Source organism: Bos indicus, chromosome 6 (genome assembly GCF_029378745.1).
Source record: "Bos indicus isolate NIAB-ARS_2022 breed Sahiwal x Tharparkar chromosome 6, NIAB-ARS_B.indTharparkar_mat_pri_1.0, whole genome shotgun sequence".
Taxonomy (NCBI): Eukaryota; Metazoa; Chordata; class Mammalia; order Artiodactyla; family Bovidae; genus Bos; species Bos indicus.
In genome coordinates this window covers 13,820,726-13,838,665 of record NC_091765.1, presented here as the reverse complement: position 1 = coordinate 13,838,665, position 17,940 = coordinate 13,820,726, and the positions used below count along the sequence as shown (strand labels likewise).

The following is a 17,940-nucleotide window of genomic DNA, read 5'->3' as shown; positions in this document are numbered from 1 at the left end:
AGGGGAGGGATGGAGTGGGAGGTGACAGGGAGGTTCAAGAGAGAGAGGACATATCTATACCTATGGCTGATTCATCTTGATATGTGGCAGAAACCGACACAACATTGTAAAGCAATTATCCTCCAATGAAAAAAAAATCTAGTATGAATTGAACAGAGCTGGGCCCAGGGCCTCAAAACCAGCTGGAATCAGGGCTTCTGCTGCCACTAACTCTGTCTCTTTCTCTGAAAGTCCACTTCTGTGCTCTCCCAGTAGACCAGACTCCTCTGCATGGCAGGAAGCATAGCCCACTGAAAAGTTCCTAAGATTCCCACCATTAACCACTGTAGCAGACGCTGTTGCTATCCTGCCATGTCTCCCTGGCCTACCTCTGAGGTCATCTACAATTGGAGAATTGCTCCCCTACCTGTCCTAGGCTTCCTATCTCAAGCATCTGCATCTTTCTGTCTGAGGACAGTGGCTGGGACAGCAGGTACAGCAGGCCAAACGTGCCAGGTGGTTAATATGACCAGGAGTAACCTTCAGCCAAAGACAGATGGGAACTGGTATGTGAATACCTTTCTTTTCTTATTCTTCAGGGAGGACAATCCTGAGTTTTGTTTTACAGGCCACGTAGTGGGTCCCCAGTACGACGCAACACCTTTTATTATTGTTTTCTTCCCCGTCTCCCAGTGTGACTGTGTTTGGAGACGGGGCCTTTAAGAGGTAACAAAGGCTAAATGAGGCCGTAAGAGTGGTACCCTGAGCCACCAGAATTAGTGTCCTTATAAGAAGAGAATTCTCACTCTCTTGCACTCTCTTTATCCATGTGCACATACCAAGGAAGTATACATGAGGACATAGTGAGAAGGTAGCCGTTCGTATGCCAGGAAGAGAGTTCTCATCAGAAACATGATCTTGGACTTCTACCCTCCAGAACTGTGACAAAATAAATTTCTGTTGTTTAAGTCACTCATCCTCCGTTAGAGCAGCCCTAGCAGACTAACAGAGATCTGCAGCTGACTCCACTCAGTAAAGCCCACTTCAGCCCACTTTGTTAAGTCAGAAATCCAGGAGGCTTTCTCCTCCCCTTCCTTCACTCTGCTCTCTACATCCAACCTAGCAACATCCATGCTTCTGCCTCCAAAATTTATCTTAAATCTAATTACCAACTCCTCTATACTTTCACTGCCAGTCTCTTCAAGTCACTGTCATCTACAGCTCATTTTAACTGGTTTCCTTGCTTCCACCACAGTGTCCATCAAATCCATCTTCCACACAGCAGCCAGCAAAACCTTTTAAAAATGTAAATGTAATGAGTTTTCTGCCGAAACCCTTCAGTAATTTCACAATGGAACGTAGACCAATATTAAACCTCTTAATCTGACCTGCAAGATTTTGTGCATCTGGTCCTGCTCACTTTCCCAGTTTCATTTGATTACTGCTTTGCCTGTGACTTTCCACAATCCAGCTACTATGGCCTTCGTTCACATTCTTGAACCCACCCAGCTCTTCAATCTCACTTGCTGTTTCTAAGATTCACCAAATTTTTTTACTCACAACTATTAAAACTGTTTAGGGGATTCCCTGGCAGTCCAGTGGTTAGGACTCAACGCTTTACTATCAGGGCCAGGTTCATGTCTAATTATGGAACCAAAATCCCACAAGCTGCAGGGTGTGGCCACAAAAACAAAGCAAAAAGAAAAACAACTTTGTTCACATTATACCTTATTTTTTTCCCACGAAGTCCTCTCTGTTGATTTAAAATTATAATCCAAATAATTATATAAATGGTCTGAATCTTTAGGAGGGAAATCTAAAATTGCTGTCGGGGGGGAAAAAGCATGAATATTTATACACTGGTTTGTTCAACGTCAAATAACTTTTTAATATTATATTTTATTTATAATATACTTACAATCATTTTTAGTCAAGTCCTTATTAAACTCAGCTCTCACTTGTAAATTGTCTTCAATAGTAAAGCTAGTATCTCCTTTTGTAAAGTTTTCTTCGTTTGGGAACTAGAAAATAGAGATCCATTTATCAGTTTAGAAAAAAGTGTGTATACATCCATAACTTTACCTATATAGTTTATAACTTGAGACACAGAAAAACAAAGAGATGTTATGAAGCCAATTCCATTCAGGGAAAGTAGAATATATTATATTTCATCAATTCTTATGGCTCATATTTCTTATCTCTTAACATCTTTGAGATGGGGATACACCTTAAAAACAATGACATTTCTACATCTCTATAGCACAGACAACAGCTGTGACATAGTTATCTCTGCCTGTGCAGTGCAACTATATGCAAACAGTCATACTGGTCAAATAATGATCACAAATATGAATTTGTGCATTATTAATATTAGACATATTAAAGTAGTTCTATTGTTTATATGTCCTCAAGAAGATCAAACTAGGGTTTAGCATCAAACAAAAAGTATTATATTCATGGAAAGACAAGAAAACAAAGCAGTGTGATATACAATAAAACTCTATGTTCAAATAAATCTAAGAGTCTTTCACTAAATATAACATTAAAAATCCAAGTGAAGGTGAACAAAGTTCTGAAGATCTATTTCACGGCACTGTTAATGTACTTCCCATTACCAAAGTGTGCACATAAAATGGTGAAGATTGTAAATTTTATAGTATGTGTTTTTTACCACATTTTTTAAAAAGGCAGTGAAAAAGCACTGTGTAATGTTAATTGACTAGTGTTAATTTCTTAGTATCATATATTACAATGGTGCTTCTTACAGTTAATTATAATATCTTGGGATTTTATGAAATACAAGATAATTTCTAAAGTTCAGATACTGCTGTGTGCAAGCAATCTATCACACTTCTCAAAGTTCTTATCTCTGTTGGTAAGTCCAGTCATTTTGCCTTAGAACATTTTTTATAAACTTGGGATATAAAACATGACCATACTGATGTATGTGAAAATATTTAAAAATAAAACAAATGGACGTAAATTTCTTTTTCAGTATGGAGTACTTCTCAATTCTCCTCTTTAAAAAAAAAACCAAGAAATGAGAAATAGAAACACCTCTTACCTTTCATGAAACTAAGAAATAATGGTATCCCTGAATTACAATATATTAAAAGGATGGGGAAACAGTATAGGCTTAGCAATATGGAAGAAAGTCAAACCAAAGTACCTACTACAACAGATCCCAATAAGAAATAAACAAACTGATAAACCCCAATAACCATGGTAATGCTCTGTTTCTTAAGGGTGGAGGTTACATGGCTGTCTTCACCCTGTGGTAATTACTGAGCTGTGTACTTATGGTCTGTGCATTTATTTTATATGTGTTTTATGCTTTAATAAAAAATGGAAAAATTTTAAATCTCTTTAACAGATACTGTTTCAAATACATGCATACATCCTTTTCTCAATAACCTCTTCTATTTGGAAGCAATGAGAGGTTCTTGGCATCTACTTAGTGGCGGAGAGGGGTGGATATTAGAAGGAAAACATATCTAGTAGCTGTTATAAAATATATTTTCTATTATAATCCGCCTATTTGCTCTTGTCATGAATTTCTAATATTCTCTGAAGTGAAAAGTAATCCTTTAAGTTCCTGATCCCAAAAAAGGCAGTAAATCTTTCAAACAGTTTTGTCTTAGTTTGATTTATGATGCTTCATGTGAATTTACTAAACTGTTTTTTAACTTACAGCTGTACAAGGATGTAAATATGCTTTCTTTGCAAAATTTAGTATTGACATAAAGAAAATGATTTGGCAAGGTGCGACTATAAGAATCATTTTACCTGCAAGAAGCCCATCTGCATACGAGTGCTAGGCAACTCTGGTGTCAAAAAACAAGTGTTTGTCGTGCAGCTTCCGTACACAGTGCTATCCGAAAGCTGACTGCATTCAACCTGTGAGCTGTGTCCTCTGACCATCACAGCGCTAGAAGCGGAGCCTTTCACTTGGTGCCCTTGAAACTCAACAGGCTACAGTGAATTATTAAAAACGAGTAGTGAGAAATATATTTACAGTGCATATGTACAAAGAAAACAATGCATAATTCAGTTTTCTATTAAGTATTACTTTTTTTTTTTGGCCATGACACACAGCTCATGGGATCTTAGTTCCCCAACTTAGGATCAAACCTAAGCCCTAGGCAGTGAAAGCACAGAGTCCTAGCTACTGAACCACCAGCAACTTCCCCACAGCTTTGCATTACAGACATGATGTGCGTGAGTGCATGCTAAGCTGCTTCAGTGTCTAACTCTTTATGACCCTATGGACTGTGGCTCACCAGGCTCCTCTGTCCATGAGATTCTCCAGGCCAGAATACTGGACTGGGCTGCCATGCCCTCCTCCAGGGGATCCTCCTGACCCAGGGTTTGAACCCGTGTCTCCTGTGGCGCCTGCACTGCAGGCGGATTCTTTACCGCTGAGCTACTGGGAAAGCCCCTATAGACATCATATTACACTACAATGAAGTGTCTTCTTTTCTGTCTACTAACTGAACTGCAAGCTCCTTGAGGGCAGAAACTCTTCTGCTTCATCAAGGTATCATGTGCATTTAACACCATGCTTGGAATGTGTTAAGGGAAGAAAGAGAAGGAACGGAGGAAGCTTTTCCTTTGTTTAAAGGTTTTGTAAACCATCAGGCTATTAGCAAGGGAGATGCTGGGCTCTCAGCCTCCCAGATAATCAGCTCCTGTAGCTCTGAGGACAAAGGAGGTCTAAGAGTACCAAGACGGACATGTACCTCAGAGGGGTGCTCTCACCCACTCAGAGACCTGGTCCGCTTTCACACTGCAAATGGCTTTCTCTGCTGCCCCCTTGAGGGTTCTAGGATTTTTACTCTACACAAGGTGACAAAGTCTACCCACAAGATGGAAAAATAGTGTGTAGAGCTGAAGGAAAGTATGTAAAGAATGAGTTTATTTCTAACTGATAAATTAACAAAGTGACAATAATATATAATCTGAACATTCTTACTTAAAAATTAAGATTTTAAACCACACATTTTAAAGGAACTAAAATGACTTTGGAACAGGAGTTTTGTTGAAAACACTCTGAATTTTAAAATATAACACATATCAATAAAAAAAAGTCTAAATCTTTAAAGACTGTATTTTCTACATTGTTTGATGGGGAATACAAATTCTCTATAAACAAATAAATGCCTTGCTTTCTTTGCTGCTATGTCTATCTTTTCCGGAGGTATGTTGAGTTTTAAGAACAGAATCATCATTTACAAAACCCACCCATATATATCCTGTTATCTCTATCAATTTTTGCTGCAGAGTGGGTAGTACTACTTAGAGCTTTGGTTATATATACTTCTACCCATTTAGCCTGAAGTAAGAGTGGTGAAGTAAACTATAGTAAATGAAAAGCCATGGACATCTTCACTTTGTTCTGCACTGAACATTCATTAACTGTACTTTATATATATATCGTGTCCAATCCCCAGGGTATCCTATAATGCATTAATCAGTAACAGATAGATGGCTCAAGACCAAAAAAGGGGTAACAGTCATTAGTTTTTCTTGTTCTTAAAATCAGGTTAATTCATTTTGCTCACTAACCTGTCTACGAACTCAAAGTTGTGTAAAAAACAGCAGGAAAACAGTGGGTTAAAAAATCAATTCACAAATTTTACCTTGGGGTCTTTACAGGTTTCTCTCTCCATTTGTTTAGGAATAACAGCTAGAAAAGCAGTCTCTTCTTCAGTGCCCAAGGGAATGAACTAGGATAAAATATCAATTAGTGTGTTAGCTAAAATAATTTTATAGGTGGTTTATGAGTTTGGTGGGAAAATATTCCCAAACTTAAAGTACACGTCATCTCCATCTCATGTCTCTCTATACATACACAAAATAAACTACCCCTGGCAAAGGAGTGCTCTAGCAAAGAAAGGACTATACTAGTTAATTTAAAACCTCAGCATATTAGAAAATTCTAATTCTAAACTTTAATTGAAATCTTCTAAAACAGTATGTTATAAATCCCATACTAAAATTTATGTTAATGCAGATTATTTAATTCAAAAATTAGTGTGAAATTAAAAGAGGAAAATCATAAATAGTGTAACACTTTATTTAAAAAATGAATCATTTTCTAGCAACTATAAAACACAAGATATAGACAACAGCAACTAGTCATTTTTAGTTCAAGTAACTAAAATATCCATAATTTCTAATGTGAATTACAGACTTAAGAGACTTTTGAGACTTAACAAATGAACAACTGTAGGAGAAATTTTATGTTTAATAATTATGAAGAAAAAAATTGTCACTAAAAGAGGTAAACTGTATTTGTTCACACAATGGTCACTTTCCTTTTATAACTCTGTAAGCACAACTGCCAATCAAGTAGCTCTTAAAAACAATCAACTCATATTTTAGAACTAGCATTTTTAACAATAGTGAATTTTTAAAATTAATTAGCATAGTATAATAGCTTCTAGCTCCTTTGCTATGTGTGACTAATTACACGTACAGAACTAAAGTGAAGGTGCCGCTGCTAAGTCGCTTCAGTCGTGTCTGACTCTGTGTGACCCCAGAGACGGCAGCCCACCAGGCTCCCCCGTCCCTGGGATTCTCCAGGCAAGAACACTGGAGTGGGTTGCCATTTCCTTCTCCAATGCAGGAAAGTGAAACGTGAAAGTGAAGTCGCTCAGTCGTATCCGACTCTTAGAGACCCCATGGACTGCAGCCTTCCAGGCTCCTCCATCCATAGGATTTTCCAGGCAAGAGTACTGGAGTGGGGTGCCATTGCCTTCTCCAAAGTGAAGGTGGCATTAAGTATATCCTCAAAGAGCACCCTAACTTTAAATTTTGAAAGTTCCTTCTATCACTACTATATATGAAGAGTTTGTTTCAGAGTTGTAGCAAGAAAGCTATTATAAAAACAAAAATGTACTTCAATATTAATACTAAAGAGATTTAAATTACTTTTATTTTGCAAAAGATTCTAAGATCTTTTTCATTACTGTGAGATTATAAAATATTTTGCTTTAAAAATATATGACATTTATTTTAAATAGCAACTCATCCTGAAGGGAAAAACAGTGACAGTGTTAATTTGAAATTTATACTTTGTGATAATTATCACTGAAAAAGTTTAAACCATATTTTTTTAAGTGAAAAAAGAACAGTAAGAATGTGATCATTTGTAAGTTAAATTAGGAAGCTGCTGTTATGTTACACATTTGAGCTTGTAATACTAACATAAGGGTGAAAAATGACTGAGTCACCACAATGAATTGTGTTTTGTGCTGTTTTAAGGAACACAGCCTGCAGATGCAGCTGTAACTGTCAATGGCAATTCTTGGATTAGGTAATGCTTGCAAGTCTGCAAAATTAGCTTTATGATAAAAGATTTGTTATTTAACCAAATCCTATTGGCTACACAGGGCACTTATACAAGCCAGTAGGCTCATCTAAATGAGTAGAAAAGGGTAACTAATTACAAATAAATTTGAAAACTGGCAATATAAAACACAAACATATAATTACATGCCATACCTATATATACAGATACAATATCTGATTGTATTATATTTTAAAAGTTAACTCACCTGCAAAGACTGACGTGATTCACTTGGTTCAGCTTCATTTTCTTTTATCATCTTAGGAATAGAATATTAATATAAGCCAAAAGGTAATAGTAAGTTAGAAAAAATAAAGGACACCATTACTAGCAATCAAAGAAATAAAAGCTAAGTGTTGATTAAATACTATTTCACTTAGGAAGAATTTTAAAAGATCTTAGTACTGGTAAATATAAAGTGAACAAATATTCATATTGTAAAACATTAAAAAATATTTCAATCTGACTTTTATCAACATCTAAGAAAGTTGTTCTTGGCCTTTCAAATTATCAGTTCCACTTCTGAGAATCAAATCTAAGGAAACACTTTAAAATGTAAATAATCATTTACATGCAAAATTATCTGCTAAAGTTTTATTTACAAAAGCAAAATGCTAGAAATAATCTAAATGTCCAAAATAGGGAACTGCTTGTCCAAAGCATAGGATATCCACAGGATGGAATGATAAGTAACCTTTAAAAGGTACATTTAAGAGTTTTTAATAATGTGAGAAAAAATATGATATTAAGCAGAAAGGATATAAAACTATTTAGAAAGGACATAAAACTATTTGTACCCATTAATCTACCCACATTTTTTAATATGCCAAAAAAAGCTGGAACTGTTAACAGTAATTATCTCCAGGTGATAATACATGCTAAGTCGCTTCAGTCATGTCTGACTCTTGAGACCCTACAGACTGTAGCCTGCCAGGCTCCTCTGTCCAAGGGATTCTCCAGGCAAGAACACTGGAGTGGTTTGCCATTTCCTCCTCCAAGGGATCTTCCTGAACCAGGGGATCAAACCCATGTCTGTTACATCTCTTGCACTGGCACAAAGGTTCTTTACCATTCGGTGGTTTGGTAAGTTTTATTTTTTTTTACCTTTTTCTGTATTTAAAAAAATGAGGAAAAATTGATATTATTTTTTAAAAAACAGTAACATGAAAAACAAAATATGATACAAACTAGGGGTAAATGAAACAATAAAAGAACTGTTTCTTCAAACGTGCTAAAAGCATCTTCACTGGGAAACACTAATTTACATTATTCTAGAATTTCAGTTCACCCTAATTAGTATTATTATTTTTTACATTATTTCCATGGTTCCCAAACTGGTGTAACAAGGTACTTTGGGGTGCCTCAGTGTACTCAATGGGGGCTCCACAAGATGATTTAAATTTGAGGGAAACATGTGTCATTAGACATCTGTCAGAAACTGAACAAACTACTAATTCAAGGTAGCTCAGTTTCAACATCAAATCTCCTGTCATTTCTGTCAGTAATATCTTATCTTTGTGAAGCTGGGTTTTAGGAAATTGCTATGATAAAAATCAATTACCATGCAAAAATCAGTGTGGACCTAGAAACTCAATCTATTTCAAGGTTTGAGAAACTGGAGAGTGTCCAGCAAGCACATGCATTCCATTAGTAAATGTTTAAAAATAAAATGCTTATTGTAATCATTTCACAATCATATATGCATGTATCAAGTCATTATGTTACATATCTTAAACTAATACAATGTTATACTGTTAATTATATCTCCATAAAACTGGAAAGAAAAACCAAAATGCTTGCCAAATTAATCGGGCATGGTAAGTTTTCAATACTACTAACTAGTCAAGGCTATGGTTTTTCCAGTAGTCATGTATGTGACTCTCCTGGATGTGAGAGTTGGACTGTGAAGAAAGCTGAGCGCTGAAGAATTGATGCTTTTGAACTGTGGTGTTGGAGAAGACTCTTGAGAGTCCCTTGGACTGCAAGGAGATCCAACCAGTCCATTCTAAAGGAAATCAGTCCTGGGTGTTCTTTGGAAGGACTGATGCTAAAGCTGAAACTCCAATACTTTGGCCACCTCATGCGAAGAGTTGACTCACTGGAAAAGACTCTGATGCTGGGAGGGATTGGGGTCAGGAAGAAAAGGGGACGACAGAGGATGAGATGGCTGGATGGCATCACCAACTGGATGGACTTGAGTTTGAGTGAACTCCAGGAGATGGTGATGGACAAGGAGGCCTGGCGTGCCGCAATTCATGGGGTCGCAACGAGTGGGACACGACTGAGCGACTGATCTGATCTGAACTGAATACATGGAACTGCTAGGTATTTCCTTTGGCCAAGTGATGCATAAAATCACTGAGATACAGGGGAGGTGGTGAACCAAGATAGCTTCAAACCCTTGGTATTTCTATATTATTACAAATTCTAGAGCATTCTATATGAAAATAATAAATATACTGACAGAAAAAAATGTACCTGATGAGGATCCTGGTTCAGATGAGGAGACTTTGGTATAGCTTGTGAAACTACTGTAGTCAATGGTTTCCCAACTATAATGGACAAAATCCAACGGTCTTATTCGTCAAACATACAGTAGTGCTCTAAAATTTTTTAAAACTTATTTCTAAAACTGAGTGAAACAAGGAATGTAACCATTATTTTGAAATTACAGTATGCCAGACACTGGGGGAAACAGCAGTGAACAAAACAAACAAGATCCCTTGAAAACAGAGGGACACAGAAGGTAAGTAAATTCCGCTTGTGATACAAAGGATTTCATAACACAGGGCAATATGCTAGAGTGGTTTTAGCAGGATGATCTGGAGAGATCTCTCATGGGAAGAAATGCTGAAACCTGAGGATAAGAAGACCGGCTATGCAGGAATAAAGGTTTTCAGGCAAAAGAAGTGTCAAGACTCAGACAGAAAAGCTGGTAAGGGTGCAGAATGGAAAGGAGGACAGGGTAGCTAAGTCAAAACACCTTATCAGTTATCTGTTTAAAACGGGATTTTTTTTTTCCCTTAAAAGAAATTCAATAATCTCAGTTTCTTCTAAAGTCACCAATAAGACTATAATTTTTAAGTGATTACTTCTGGTTAAAACAAACAAACATAGCTATATCCAGTGTAAACTTCATTTTTTACCAATTATTATTTTTGGTTTCATTATTTTCCTGTAAACATTCAGACTATATTTAAATGAAACAAAAATTTTAGAACTTGAGCTTATTTATAAGGATAATTTTTAAAAGGCACTGCATGAAAATTATTTTTTCCTTCACTGCCTTCAGTCAAGAATAAACTTCTAAATTAACATTTCTAAACTATATCCCATTATCTCACAAAAACTTTAACATATTGGAGAAAATGTGTTTTGTGTTTTTTTTTTAAACATTTTCACACATCCTAAAATGGTGGTAAAACTGATTCTTCTCTAATTCTGAATTAAAATCCATGAAGTCATTTGTTAAATTCTAATAAGAAATTTCATCTCCTCTGTCTCAAGAAAACCAACTTAGTCATTTTTTAGAGAAACATCTATGTCAGAAAATACAGTCGATCCTTATTATTCACAGATCCCACTTACTTACTAAAATTTATTTGTAACCCCCAAATCAAAGCTATATTTCTGAGGTCATTTGCAGACATGCAGAACTATGGAAAAATGAGTTTCTTGATGAGCACATTCCCAGTTGAGGTAGAACAAGGAGACACTCCGCCTGCTAATTTCAGCTCTCCTGCTCCACGTGTCCCTTTTGTGGTCTCTTTAGTACATTCTTCCTAGTTGAGGGCTTTTTATTGGTGACTCTGCTATTTAAAATGTTTCCTAAGTTACTGCTGCCTAGCGTTCCTAAGTGCAAGAAGGCTATGGTATCCCTCATGTAGAAAACAAGTGATAAGTTTCATTCAGGCATGAGTTCGAGTGCTGTTGGTCGTAACTTCAATGTTAATCAATCACCAGTATATATTAAGTAAGGCATCTTTAAATGGAAACACACATAAAACAAGGTTTTACCACCGTATGACCCAGCAATCCCACTCCTAGGCATATACCCTGAGGAAACCAGGGTTGAAAAAGACACGTGTATCCCACTGTCCACTGAGGCACTATTTACAATAGCTGGAACATGGAAGCAACCTAGATGCCCACTGACAGATGAATGGATAAAGAAGCTGTGGTACATATACACAATGGAATATTATTCAGCCATAAAAAGGAACGCATTTGAGTCAGTTCTGATAAGGTGGGTGAACCTAGAACCTTTTACACAGAGTGAAGTGAGTCAGAAAGAGAAAGATAAATATTGTATTCTAACACACATATACGGAATCTAGAAAGATGGTTCTGAAAAATTTACAGGGCAGCAGTGGAGAAACAGACATAGAGAACAGACTTATGGACCTGGGGAAAGTGGAGGAGAGCGTGAGATGTATGGAGAGAGTGACATGGAAACTTACACGACCGTATGTAAAATAGATAGCCAACGGGAATTTGCTGTATGTCTCATGAAACTCAAGCAGGGGCTCTGTATCAACCTAGAGGGGTGGGATGGGGAGGGAGATGGGAGGGAGGTTCAAGAGGGAGGGGATATGTGTATACCTATGGCTGAGTCATGTTGAGGTTTGACAGAAAACAGCAAAATTCTGTAAAGCAATTATCCTTTGATAAAATAAATAAAAAAACAAGGTTTTATACTGATTAGCTGATGAATATGTTCTGACCAGAGGTTTGAAGGAAACTAACCCTGCATTTCTCCTACCCTTCATTTCTCCTAGAAGCAATGGCTTACTGTTCACTAACTTACTGTTTGGTAACTGTATAGCACATATATCACATGAATAATGAGAATTAACTAAAATCCTCTTCTCCAACTTGATGAGAAAAAATAAAAAATTTCCCAAAACTAAAATCTGTAATTCCTAAATCTTATATTAGAAATTTATATCCTTATCTGATATTGCATAACTACATCTACCCACATTTATTTTTCAATAGTTTTTTATTTTTAATTTTTTAGAAAATAAACTATAATAATAACCATCAAATTTAACTACATTAAAAAAATTTTCTAGATACAATAATTTATTACTATTTTTCTCAGGGATTCCTTGAGATAATCAAGTAAGAGTTCAGTTTTAACTTTTGAATATTATAAAGTACATTGTTCATTCGTTCATATGTACATAATATTAATTATGTCCTATGTTATTTTTCTTTAAAAAATATGCTGTTGGCAAATACCATAATCCAAGTCAAAAAGCCAATCAATCAATAACATACTAAAAGAAAATATTTGCAACATATATCATAGATAAAGGGCTGATATTTCTAATCTTTAAAGAATTCTTCCAAGTAAAAGAGAATAAAAAGACCAACAACCATGAAAAGACTGGATAAAAAGGTAGAATAGACAGTTTGAGAAAAAAGACAAATGATGTTTAAGTACATGAAAAGCTCAATTTCATTTGTAGTAATAGAAATACAAATTTATACTCTCATTTCTCATCTATTAGACTGGTAAAAATTCAAAAGCTTGGCAACATACTCTATTGGCAATACTATGCTGAAACTGGCACTCTGATACATTATTAGTGGGAGTGAGAGATGGTATGATTCCTTTGAGGGAATTTAGAAGCATCTAGTAGACACACATTTACTCAACAAACCTGTTAGGAAGGAATCTGCCCTGGAGACACACCTGCAATAACATGCAAAACACCCACAGAGTTATACAGACATAAAAGGTTACCATTGTCACATTATTTGCAATAACAAAATACTGGAGACTGGTTGCATGAATGATGGTTCAACCACACATTAAATATTACACAGCTGTAAACAAATAAAACGAGGATGAGACCTGCCATTCTAACCTTCAGGACTGCTATCTGGCTCATATGTCTGCAGAGTTCCTTGTTGTTTCAAGGAGGTATTTTTCTTTTTCAATACTTCCAAGCCTTCCAAAGCCGTACTGTGTTCAGTCAATGATTTTAAGAGAGAAATGCTATTTACTAATCCAGAAATTTCTGAAGAATTTCTAAGATTATTCCCGTATTGTTTGTTTTCTCCAGAAGTTTCTACATCAATATGGTCCTGGGATAAACCTCGACTCCTTCCCACCTCTTCAGCTTCAGAAATATGTGATTCTGTGTCTTTGGAAATATGTGTTTTTCCCAAAGGGTAACACAAAGAATTGGAACCTTGGGTCTGTGATTTATCAAGTGCAGTACATTCTTTGGAGTGAATCTGTTTGGCATTTAATATCTGGATACTGTTGCCACTGCTAGAGGTTAACGGTAAAACCTGATTGGTTGTTTTGTCTAAGTCACTTCCCAGAGCAGTCTGAGCCTGTTCTGAAAATAGGTTGTTTTCAGGTTTCTGATCAGTGGCTATGTTTAAAAGATGAGGAATATGTAAATTTGTGTTCATACTTTCAGATTTACTTGGGAAGGAAGCACTAATGGATTTATTAGCACCTTCATCATTTTCTACATATCTATCATCAGTCCACTCTAAAGATGAGTCAAAATTGCTTAATGTGTCACTACACACCTCCTTTCTTTCTTTTCCAGTGTTTCCAGCTTTCCAAGTTTCTGTGTCATAACCTACACAAGTTTTATCACAAAACTGTGAAGGCAGAATCTCTTTCATGGGAAATGTCTCTGAAAGTTTGCCCCCAGTAGACGTTAAGAGAGGCAGATGTTCACTGCCAATTTCTTTACAGCTTATATTCTCACATCTTGAATTGCTGCTATTAACCAAAGTTGAATCCTCTGAATCCTGGGAAGTTTTGCTGCTTTCCTGTGATTCCTCTTCAGTGTCACTGGTTTCAAAATTGTTTAGATTAAATGTGACTTCCACAAATGGCTGTGATATATCACTCATGGGTTCATGAATACTACTAAGGCTTTCATTGTTAGTACTACTTTTAGAAAATATATCATCAGAGATCCCAGAATTGTTACTTAGTGAAGATTCAATTTGTAGATGTTCATACTTCTTTTCTGGTATTCCATTTATATTTATCTCCTGTGCTTTTTCTCTAAGAAGAATTGATCCTTTTTTGCCTATCTGGTCATTTTGATCAACAGATCTTTTATTATTTTTTTGAATGTCAGAATCTAATAATAAGCCATCATTTACTACAATGTTACGATTAATTGGTAAGCTACTGTTTTCACAGAATGAAGGAATTTCTAGTTTTCCTTCTTGATCCCAGGATTGATCATTATCATCTATTGACTTATCTTCATTATACCTTTTTCCCTTTTCAGCACATGTTTCCAAGAACTGGATCCTGTTTTGCATCGAAAGGTCTTTCAAGTTTAAATGACCTTCTTGGGTCTTGGGTTTCTTTTCTATATCTTTTCCATCTACTGTAGAAGAATGTACAGGTGAACTCCGTGAGGATAAATACACGGCCCAGCGGCTTTTATTTCTCATGGTATTTTCTGATTGATGCTGGTTGTGTACACTTTCTGTGCTCTTCACTTCAGCATACTCTTCCTGTTCAGGTAAGCAATTTGGTTCAGCAGGAATTTCTAAACTTCCTTGTGGTTGTATCTGAGGGAAATGGCCTATAATCTCAGAATTTAACTCCTTAGACGTACTTGTGGATGTGGACTTCAGAAGAGCTAATATCTGGGCTTTGCTTCTAATGTTTTGTGAAACTCCTAAACTGTGAGATACCAAACTGTCTCTTTTCATGGACTCATCAGTCAGTAAAGAATCTGAATGCTTATTTACAGAACTGACAGGAGAACAAACATAATTTTCTTCACATAGCACTTCTGGGTTAATCTTGAAGGATGGAGTAGAGATAACTGAAGAAAAAGGTATGCCATTTCGTTCTCTGTTCTTGTAAGTGACAATGTTCTCAGAGTCTGTTGGCATATTACTTGCATCTTTCTTGCCAATTGTAGGAAACAAAGGAGGTGTGCTGTACAATGGAGAAAGAAAGGCAGGACCAGGTTTCTCAGACTCAAGTGAAGCAGCTGGGTCACTATTTTCTGTAATAACCATTTTCTTTGGCACTTGACGTGGTCCTTGAAAACCCTAAAAATATTAAACAATTATTAGCTGTTCTATAGTCGACAAAGAAAATGTAAAATGAACTGGCTAAAAAAGAATGTGCATGTTTTACAAGATAAAGTAAAAATTAAGATATAAATTTTGGGGAACTTCCAAGGAGGTCCAGTGGCTAAGACTCTGCGATACCAATGCAGGGGGCCTGGGTTTGATCCCTGGTCTGGAACTAGATCCCACATGCCACAACTAAGACCCAGCATAGCCAAAAAAAAAAAAAAAAGATAAATTTTGCTATGCTAAAATGCAAACACTCATTTGTATTAAGATTAGAATTTACTTCCTTTCTACCACAGTGAAAGTAAAGCGAAGTCGCTCAGTCGTGTCTGACTCTGCGACCTCATGGACTGTAGCCTATCATACTCCTCCATCTGTGGGATTTTTCAGGCAAAAGTACTGGAGTGGGTTGCCATTTCCTTCTCCAGAGGATCTTCCCAACCCAGGGATCGAACCCAGGTCTCCCACATTGTAGGCAGACGCTTTACTGTCTGAGCCACCAGGGAAGTCTTTTCTACCATAGCCTATACTATGAAGTACTGTTTTAATCATAAAGTACAATAGCTTTGCAATTCACTACTTCTTGAAATGATTTTATAAATATATACTGATTTATTATTTTCAACAGAGAAACTTACAGTGAACTTCCTTTTTAAACCAGCAGGCTGACACCCAAGGGATCGGCCAGAAGACATAAACTTCTTTGAATTTAATGCTGGTGCTTCTTTAATGACATCCTGCTTGACAGCTGTGCTTCCAGCAACTTTAACCTCCTCAACTGTGATTAAGTACCGATCACTTTCTAAATCATCTCCAGGTTTAACCTAAATTTTGAAGAATAAACATCAAAATCATATATGTCTAATTATTTGATTATGTATGTGTTGCAATAAGCTTCCAGCAGTGGCAAAGACACAATGGATATTCAATAAATAGTTGCTAAATGAATCAATAACTAAATTATTTATTACTATGCACTAGTTAACTATCCACAAGCACACAAAAAAGTAATACAACAAAATAAATTCACTAATTTGTTTATTCAACAATACATATTAAGGGTTATATAAGCCCTTTTGCTACATGCTGGGATACAAAGACAAACAAGAAAACTGTGCTTCATCTCAAGGATTTCACTTAGAATTCATAAAATTAAATGTAATTCTTAAATTAGAGCTATTAAATAATCAGTTTTATATATCTTTATAAATTAATTAAATTAGATACATAAAATTATCACAAATTATTATAAACTATTACTTAAACAATTATATTCCAAAATGGCATTTCTAATCACTTTAATAAACAGAATACAGTACTATTACCATTTCAGACTGCAACATAAAAAGATTATTAACCTGTTGGTAATATGCAGAATCTGTGTATTATCACAGATAAGGTACTCAATCTTTACTCATGAAATAACTTTAAATGAAATAACAATAACCATTGTTACCATCAATTAAGTATCTACTAAATAATGCTCCTCCTAGACCCTCTTTTGATAAATATTAGAATTCCACCACCATTTTTGTCATAAAATTTTAAAACAGATTAAGTACCATGGCCAAAATCAACACAGTGATAATAAAAATATACATTTTAGCACTTTGAGAATCACTGTACTAAACAGTGAGGCACTTTACCTAAGCTATTTCTAATTTTCTGACCAATCAAGTAGAATACGTCCATGGTCCTCATTTTATAGTAGAGAGGGTGAACATAGAGAAGTTAGGTTAGCTAGGAAGTATATGAAAGTGGGAAATAAATCCAGAACAAACAACTTCTACTGTCCTTATCCTTTATATTAAAATATGCTTTTGGTTCCCTTTTCTTCCTTCTCCAGAGAAAAAACATGAATATTCGAGAAAATATTTTAAATAAGAACAATTTCACAATATATATCCCACTGTAGTTCTCTGCTTATCAAAACATATAGAATTAGAATAACTTTCTTAGTTCAAATCCTAGCCTTATCACTGTTAACTCTATAAACGTGGGTAAATTATTTAATCTTTCAGTACTATGCTCTTAGTCTATACAAATCACAGGGCTGTATAAAGATCAAATGAAACAATATCTAAAAGCCTTTAGCAGAGTCTAGCTAATAATAAATGTTCATATCTATAATTACTAATATTAGTACCATTACTATTTAACAATAGTACCATTACTATTTAACAGTACTATTACTACCATTACTATTACTATTACTAACATTAGTACCATTACTCTTTAACAATATTCACAAAGGAAGTAAAAGATTTTTTTAACAATAGCGTAAAAACAAGATATATTAAAATACCTCAAGGCACTTAAGAAATAAACTCTCCAAACATCCTCCTTTGTCATCATATAAAATTGCCTATATTAAAACAAAACAAATATTAACAATGTTTTAAAAAAAGGACACAACATAATTCTACTTTTCTTAAATATCTTCAAAGCAAATAAAATCATGTCTTGAAAGGATTACCCACTTTGTAAACTTGGATTAGAAAGTGCATCTATCTCAAATGTTTACT

General features: G+C 35.4%; 1 protein-coding gene across 6 annotated transcripts in view; it reads right to left on the bottom strand.

Moving 5' to 3' along the window:
* The window catches only part of ZGRF1 (zinc finger GRF-type containing 1), a 55,698-nt gene that overhangs the window by 29,559 nt on the left and 8,199 nt on the right, over positions 1-17,940 (bottom strand). For 5 of the 6 annotated variants that reach the window (XR_011567062.1, XM_019962292.2, XM_019962293.2 and 2 more), the window contains exons 4-12: positions 17,721-17,780; positions 16,054-16,239; positions 13,207-15,388; positions 9,809-9,882; positions 7,539-7,589; positions 5,619-5,705; positions 3,766-3,951; positions 1,898-2,000; positions 1,707-1,804 (exon numbers count right to left, since the gene is read on the bottom strand). Coding sequence is in view for 5 of the 6 variants with exons in the window: in XM_019962292.2 (XP_019817851.2) it covers positions 1,707-1,804; positions 1,898-2,000; positions 3,766-3,951; positions 5,619-5,705; positions 7,539-7,589; positions 9,809-9,882; positions 13,207-15,388; positions 16,054-16,239; positions 17,721-17,780 (3,027 nt within the window). In the remaining variant the exon portion in view is untranslated. The remainder of the gene's footprint in view (positions 1-1,706; positions 1,805-1,897; positions 2,001-3,765; positions 3,952-5,618; positions 5,706-7,538; positions 7,590-9,808; positions 9,883-13,206; positions 15,389-16,053; positions 16,240-17,720; positions 17,781-17,940) is intronic. The other variant, XM_019962294.2, reaches the window with a different exon arrangement.